Source organism: Megalops cyprinoides, chromosome 1 (assembly GCF_013368585.1).
Source record: "Megalops cyprinoides isolate fMegCyp1 chromosome 1, fMegCyp1.pri, whole genome shotgun sequence".
In the NCBI taxonomy this organism is placed as follows: domain Eukaryota; kingdom Metazoa; phylum Chordata; class Actinopteri; order Elopiformes; family Megalopidae; genus Megalops; species Megalops cyprinoides.
This window is the reverse complement of record NC_050583.1, coordinates 28,189,164-28,196,651: the sequence shown is the minus strand read 5'-3', so window position 1 is coordinate 28,196,651 and position 7,488 is coordinate 28,189,164. Positions and strand designations below refer to the sequence as shown.

The 7,488-nt window shown below is 39.5% G+C and overlaps 1 protein-coding gene across 1 annotated transcript; it reads right to left on the bottom strand.

The window, feature by feature from the left end:
- Positions 1 to 2,693: 2,693 nt before the first annotated feature.
- LOC118790625 (UPF0472 protein C16orf72 homolog) lies at positions 2,694 to 6,671 on the bottom strand. Its single transcript, XM_036547607.1, has 4 exons — positions 6,270 to 6,671; positions 5,174 to 5,254; positions 4,088 to 4,363; positions 2,694 to 3,361 (listed from the first exon to the last, which is right to left on the bottom strand). The coding sequence occupies exons 1-4, from the start codon at positions 6,463 to 6,465 to the stop codon at positions 3,117 to 3,119; spliced, it is 798 nt and encodes a 265-aa protein (XP_036403500.1). The 5' UTR covers positions 6,466 to 6,671; the 3' UTR covers positions 2,694 to 3,116.
- Positions 6,672 to 7,488: the final 817 nt, after the last annotated feature.

Here is a 7,488-nt window from a genome sequence, read left to right as displayed (position 1 = left end):
CAAGTTTTTGATCAAATATTTACTGTTCATGGTTTTTGGCTCCTGTCTATCCTACCTTTCCTTTCCATGTTACCAAGGAGAATTACCTATGTTGGCATCTATATCCAAAAATATATCTATATCCAAAAATTTGCATTCACTGTAAGTGCATTCAAGGGGGTTTTTTAATAATTTGTTTTTTCCTACTCCCCTCCCATATTTTGTTAAACCCAAATTCCGAATCGAAAGAGACGTTTACACTTTGTGAACGGATGGTTAAATGTGATACATTTGTCTTCAGCCTACACATAGGATGACCGGTGTGAGTGCTTCTGTGTCCACACAGTGTCTCTCCAACATGTCAGCTGGATCCTCTGCTTGCCTACACATCCACCCAGCAATCCACACAGGGGGTTGGCTGGGTTCACAAAGTCTGACATGGCCTTCATCTGAAAGCGCATTCCCTAGCGAGTGAACCCTGAAAGAGGTCAGAGAATTCAAACTGTAGAAAACACTGCTCTCTTCTTTCCTCCTACTCCTTGCACCTGCTGTCACAGACGGCTCTGCTCCACACTGACAGCACATGCGTTCACACAAAAATACATGTATTGGGTGGAACTAAAAATACTACTGCAGTGGAAAGGCACGAAGCATTTCATAGTCACAAAAAACAAATCATTAGTCTCAAACACTTTCCCAATGGTTTTCCAGTGCCATGTGAATTGTTTGTTGTTCTTATATAATGTGGACGTGTTTCAATAGCCCAACCTTATTACATTAGTAGTTTAAGTAGGCTACTGCTCATTACTGAAGACATCTCCTTACTCCTGCCTGAGAAATAAAACAGTTTGAACACATATTCAGAAAAAAACGATCACTTCTAGTTCTTGCCCTCCCTGAAATCTGAGTATGCCAGCAGTACTGAGGTGTCATACTAAATGGCTAGAGTAAGCTTGTGTGTTCATTCTTTTTTACATTGATAGCATGCCAACACTGGCACCACCCTGTGGATAAAATGAGATACTGATACTGAGTAATGCTCAGCCCTGTGCTAACATTTGTACATAACAACCACCACAATGAGAAATGCACCTTCACACTCTAGATAAATTATGAACCTCACATGGTCTCCTTTACATCTTCATTGGCCATTCCACAGCAAGCTTGCTATGTAGACATGGGCGTGATTCCAGATTGTAGGTGTACATACACAGGGCTCACAGACTTCCCAAGTTGACAACTATCAACCTTTGTGAATGCAAATACAGTATTATCAGGCAGAATGTGCTTGTACAAGGCATGTATGTGTGGAGTATGAAACAAACTTATGTATCCAGGATATTTTTCAAGCACTCAGCATGAAAAGACCTAAAATTATTTACAGGAAATGCAGCCATTTTCCATCTCTAAAAGATATTGTTACAACAAACAAAAAGGGACGTAAGTAAACCTAACTAGCAGTATTTTACATTAAACTGGGGATAACATTTTATTGTCCCAAAATAAATCATAATACAATAAACAAAGTATCCATGTTTTACTTCAGAATCCAAATTCAGGGAGTTTGCTTGTGAAACATTTCAATTGAACTGAATGTTTTTATATAAAAACTCCATGTACACAAAATGTACTTTGTGTACTTGAAAACTTGCTTCAAGGATCTCAAAAAATCAACTTCTAAGTTAGGGGGGGACAATCACATTGCAACATACAATTACAAATTTATTTTAAAACTTAAATTTCTTCAGGAATAGCAGTTGCTCTCTACATTTGATTGATGTAGTTAGTCAAAACTAACCTTCAAAAAAAAATCACAAAGATTACATCTCTGTGGTTAGCTGTCTGAATAATCTGACTGCCAGCAGTGATTGAATGGACGGTGAATAAATCCATGAACATGATACATTCACTGCCAATTACACAGCCAGTTGCAGAAAACCTCCTGAAATATCTCTATATACAAACTCAAGGGTGTCAACCTTTGAAAAACACAAACTTCAAGTACAATGTCGGATTCCTCCTTTCAGAAACAAAGTGGCAAATGCAATTAAACAATGGGCACCCCTCTTCCAAATTTCCTATGCCCAATTTCAAAGCCTTCAATGAACAGTACAGTAAAAGCTTAGATGTCAGTAGCACTGTATACTGCATTAGTAAACAGAAATAACTGTGCACTAGACAGAGAGCCAGAATCATAGCAGCACACTGCAATCTGTGGCTCTGGCATACACCCTGTTGGCTAGCACTGCACTATATGGTGCCTCAATGGATGGCAAGATCAAGGATAGGACAATGTTAACCAAGTTTAAAGGATACCTGAAGTCACCCACAGTTAAACGCTTGGTTACTTTAATGCAAGAATCATTATTATACATGATCTATTTGATGGTTTGCACTCTTTTCACAATATGTATCACGTGTATCATACCTGCACCTAAATGTATATACATTAGATAATTTTAAACTACTGACACAAGATTTTCATCATGAGGGGGGAACATGTGAATTGTTACTTCGGAGCATCAATAGGAGAGCCCAACACTGAGATTGAATGTGCTGAGCATTAAGTGCATGACCATCATAGCACTTCTCACTGTGCTATACAATCACCTGAAGAGGAGCTAGAATCCACTACTCTGACAATTAGAAACTGGCATTTTACCTAGAGCCAGAGCTGTTCTGTGTTTAACAAAAACAAATTCTACGTGGAATGCTCCAAATATTTTAAAAAATGCTGTTGAATATGGACATTCAGTCATGAACTGGCATTATACTCAAGCATATATTCAGAAGAAAACAGGGTGATAAAGAACCAAAATGAAATCAAGACATTAAATCCCTTCAATATACGGGACACGAATAAGGTCACTTCAGCCTTCAAGCTTGGAAATGTTAACCTATGATGATCTTGCTCAGTAAAAAGAGATAAATGTGTTCAGAACTGAGTGAATAACAAAGCCATTACTAGCAAGAGGCATCAACTGCCAGAGATTCATGGTAATCATTAATGCATTCACTCATCTGAATAAATGGTTTCCTTTGCTGATGGCCCTGGTTCCTTTCAAAGAAAATAAGATGTGTTGAGGATTAAGTGGCTTTTTACTTTAAGCAGCATGGTGCATTGCTAAGAATTCAGTTCAGATCATTCGATTGCGTTTATGGGTTGGGGAGTCTGTGATGACATCACCACACTGGGCTGAGGTCCGCTTCCTAGTACCACCACTGTCTAAGTGGAGTGCCATTTCTTCTGCTATAAAAGTATTCAAGTCCACATCATGAAGTCCATTCCTCCTACGGCTAGGGTTGGAGCTGCTGCTCACATGAGTAGGAGACCCTGGAGTACTGGAACGGACACTTATGCTGGCCATTGCTCCACTTAGACCTTTTAAAAAAAAAAAAAGGAAAGGAAAATTATTTGGTGTCATCCTCCAACGACAAGACAATTTTTGGCTTATGATATCCGACACCCCTTATTTTTAGTTATCCTTGCACTGCCGCTAAGTGTCAGTATCAGATTTCAACATACTTGACTTTCATTCACTTTAAAATGTGAAAACTGTTGAAGGAGGGAGACATGGTTCTTTACATATTGAACCTAATGAAATAAATTCTTTTGTCTCTGAAGACTAAAAATGAATCGGTGGGACAAATTCGTATTTCATCTGCATGACTTTGCAAAAACCAAGACAAAGAAAGACCTCCATTAGTGTGTCTGCCTCTAACTTAATCAAGTGTTTCAAAAATCAACCCTGACAAGTTCCAAATACTTAATTATAATCTAGTCTTTCAAGAAAGCAGCAGAAATGCCATGTTGTTATGTTGCGGTTATTAAGTGGTTCTGGTGCCTCAGCTTATAGCGGAAATTGATAGCTTTTTCACTGTAGCAAAATAAAAAGTGGAATCTCTATAGGCTACAATGTCCCAGCTTTATAGTAGATACATCTTTTAAAAAAGTCTTTCTCTTGAACAATTTCAATTCTGATGACTGTCACAGTACTTCATAATAATTTATTCAGCTGAGAAATCTTCTATGAATTTGCCTACATCAAAGTCAGTGCAACATTTCACCTCCGATTAAGGTGAAGAAAGTCAAAAGGCTGAGGTTTACCATGCAAGGCTATGGCTTCTCTGAAGGGCTGTAAATCAGTCTCTACAGATGAGCTAGTTTCTGTGGAAGATGCCCGGTTTGGAGACATGACAGTCAGTCTGGGTGGAGCTCTAGAAGTCCGTGGTGGAGGTGCTTTGCCACACAGGAAACTGATCAAGTCCTCTCTTCGAATTGTTCTCCGTCGCTTTTTAACCCAAGCCAAAACATCCTTATTGCGACGCTGATAGCCGATTTGAATTCCCAGGTCATAACTTCTTTGATGTGCTTCCACGCTTTCTGGGGAGGAAGGAGGGGTTGAGGAAACACAGTTTGATTTATTTTGAAAATTAGCTGGATGACACGACATGTAACAAACACGGCAGGTAACGAAGAGGGCTTCATGGCCCTGAAGGGTCATTATGATGGTAGGGAAAAAAGTTATATTAATTATAAAAGTTATATTAAAATACTGATTATCACGAAGATATTTTGTCATGTTAGCAGCGGAGTTTAAGAATTCTTCTGATGCCCACCCCCAGTCACTTGTGTTTTAACACTCACTTCAGTAATATCTGAAATAAAAAAAAGGTTTTCTTTGGAAATACAAAACTGGAGGAAAGAAGAGAAATTCCCAGTGAAATTACTAGTGAAGGTGAAAATTACACCAAGTGAAAGTACTGATCAACATGATAAACAGAAATTCTTATGTCAGCATTATAGGGAATGTTGTGAAAAGAGATCACTGCAGCCAGAGCCCCAATTTTAAAACAATTAAAATAAATCTGTATGTCTGATATCATAAAATAAATGATATTAATTTACGACCACTCTTCAAGTACATGGCATTTCAAACTTTAGCTAGAAATTCATCATCACAGTATTTTACATGCACAATGACTGCAAATCTTGATATAAATAACGTATTGCAATAAGTTTAAGATACTACTGTAAAAAAATAATAATAATTCATTTACTTAACATGCAATGCATGTATGTTGCTCAACTACCGTGGACCAAATGCGTCATATTTTACAATCACTAAGTTACGATAGCTTCGAGTGGACTGCATGCACCACCAGTTAACATTATATTAAGGCCGAAATGTACCTTTATAAAGATTGGTGACAGCTGTTGCAGCATTTTGAAATGGTACCCACAGCGAGAGTCCCTGTTGTTGACACACTCGGTCTATAGGAGGGGGGAAAAACAGGAAACACTGACCAAGTCAGTCGACAGATTTGCAAAATGACAAACAATTATACCGATGACTCAATTTCTCTACGAGTTACCTTGAAATGTGAAGGTTATAGTTCATTTTCAATGCATTGTTTAAAAGTAAAGTCTGCCTAAGAGACGAACTGCACTTTTTAACTAGTTAACCACCTAGCCACCTAACTAGCTATTGAAACATGTTAGCTAGCTAACGTTACGCCATTTTGTTCGACTTGACTTCTGTATTTAACTGGAAATTGTGGCTACGCCTTGAGATTTTATCTTCCTGTGACTGGTACTTCTACTTCTTTATGATAGTCTATGTATACTCGGAGCTACTGTATCATGGAACAACTAGACGTATATTTTACTTCATTATGTTCTGTCTCTGGTCACTTTTCAGATTGATTTGGAATCTCGATAGCTAGCTGATGTTAGAGAACAATTGTACCGTTAGCTACCTGGCCAAACATATAGCGAAATCGGTTTCCACATAACAGCGATCTTAAACCACTGTGTGTTTTATGTAACTGGTCAACTAAACACCATAGTTGATAAACTACGAAGAAATAAACAGCGATTTAATGGTGAATTGCTGGAGTTATTTTTGGCGAACCATGGAACTCCTCCCAGGATTTCGCCATTTTGTTCCTTTAAACTGTCTAGTTAGCCGGCTAGCTAACCGCTTTAGTTGTAGCCATGGGTACCTAGTTATCTAGTACCTTTGCCACAACATGAGTGACTGGCTAGTTACAGTAATTAACCTTAGCTAAAAAAGGGTCGGCGACATAATGTTATGTAGCTATGATAAAATCTGGTACCAAGCCCAAGTATTCTGTCCAACCATCCAAGCTCCCATGGCAGTATTTGGCAATCTAGCTTTGTATTGCTTTGTCTGTTGATGTTTTGCGAAATGAGGCATTATCTAGCCATACAATGATGTCAGTTCAGTCTCAGATGGCTGGCAGTTGATTTTGGCGTATACTCGGACCTTTGTAGAGCTGTGCGACCGCGGTAGCGGAGTTCTGAAAGAGATGCCACAGTTTCTGTTGGCTTTGATCAGCCTCCTCCTCACTCGGCTCCTCCTGCTCGGCCTCGGCCAAACACTGCCGCTCCCATTTCGAGAACCAATGTTCGGGGCCATGTTCCTGGATCTCTGCCTCTCCCTCCTCCTTCTTATCCTCCATTACAGCACTTTATCCTCTTTTAAATATAAAAAAATACAAAATGTCTCCTTGTAGAACTGAAACTGCTGTGGTTGTGCGGAAGTGATCTCCGTCATGGGTCCATTACTGGCTGCCTAGCGTTTACTTCACTCCCTTGCCTAGTTACTTCTGTCTAGCCACTAGCATTCCCAAACAAACTGAACCACCGAATACGCCACTGACCCCGACTTTCTACTGAAAACATATAACGGTGCTGGCCATCAAACTCCGCCTGTTAAAGTCAAGCACAATGGCAATTGGCTACATGGTTTCCGAGTGCGTTTTTTCTAAACTGTTCTCGATATTTCATTGGACAGATTACAGCTATGTCAAAACTAAAAAAAAAACTCGTACAGCTTGGTAGAGAGGCTTGAGAAGGCAGGAAAGCGCACGACCCCCCTCTTGTCCCCGGCAAATGGCTGAACAGCTGTGAGTTGCTGACGTTGCCGTCTAGGACACGCCCAGAAACAAACCGAAAACAAACATGTCACGTGTGGCTAGAGACGGACGAAAATAATGGATCGAGTTGGCAAGGCTGCTGCATCTCACAAGGGGCCGCCATCTCGCTTTTATCTCATGTTTTATGGTATAGCTTTGATACAGTCTAGTGTCCGACGACCAGGAGAGTGACTTTTGAAGTAAAACTATTATGTTTATTAACTGGGCACACTGCAACGAACCATATACTACACGGACCCCTTAGTTCGCAACACTTTGCTTGTAGCCAGGGTGTGTGACACTTTTTACTGTCAACATAAGAAAACGCTGCTTCCTCAAAACACAACATTTTTTTAAATGCAGTTTTACTGATTTGGTAGTAAGACCGTATACCCCGGGCATTTGCATACAAAGCAACAAAACAATTCCTTTCCAAGTTCAAACGGAATGGTTCAGATAGAGATGTGGGGTTGTTCAGCATTGACTCTGTTTATGTTTAATGCATACCAGTCTGCAGTTTATGCATACAGCACAGAAACAAAACAGTTTGATGTCTATGGATCTTTC

What these genes read in the sequence shown, in the direction of transcription:
- LOC118790625 (XM_036547607.1), bottom strand. Translation starts at nt 6,465, where the DNA reads ATGGAGGATAAGAAGGAGGAGGGAGAGGCAGAGATCCAGGAACATGGC. An exon ending in TGTCACCAATCTTTATAAAG is followed by an intron (nt 4,364 to 5,173) that starts GTACATTTCGGC and finishes CTTCCTCCCCAG; the next exon opens with AAAGCGTGGAAGCACATCAA. An exon ending in AGAAGCCATAGCCTTGCATG is followed by an intron (nt 3,362 to 4,087) that starts GTAAACCTCAGC and finishes TTTTTTTAAAAG; the next exon opens with GTCTAAGTGGAGCAATGGCC.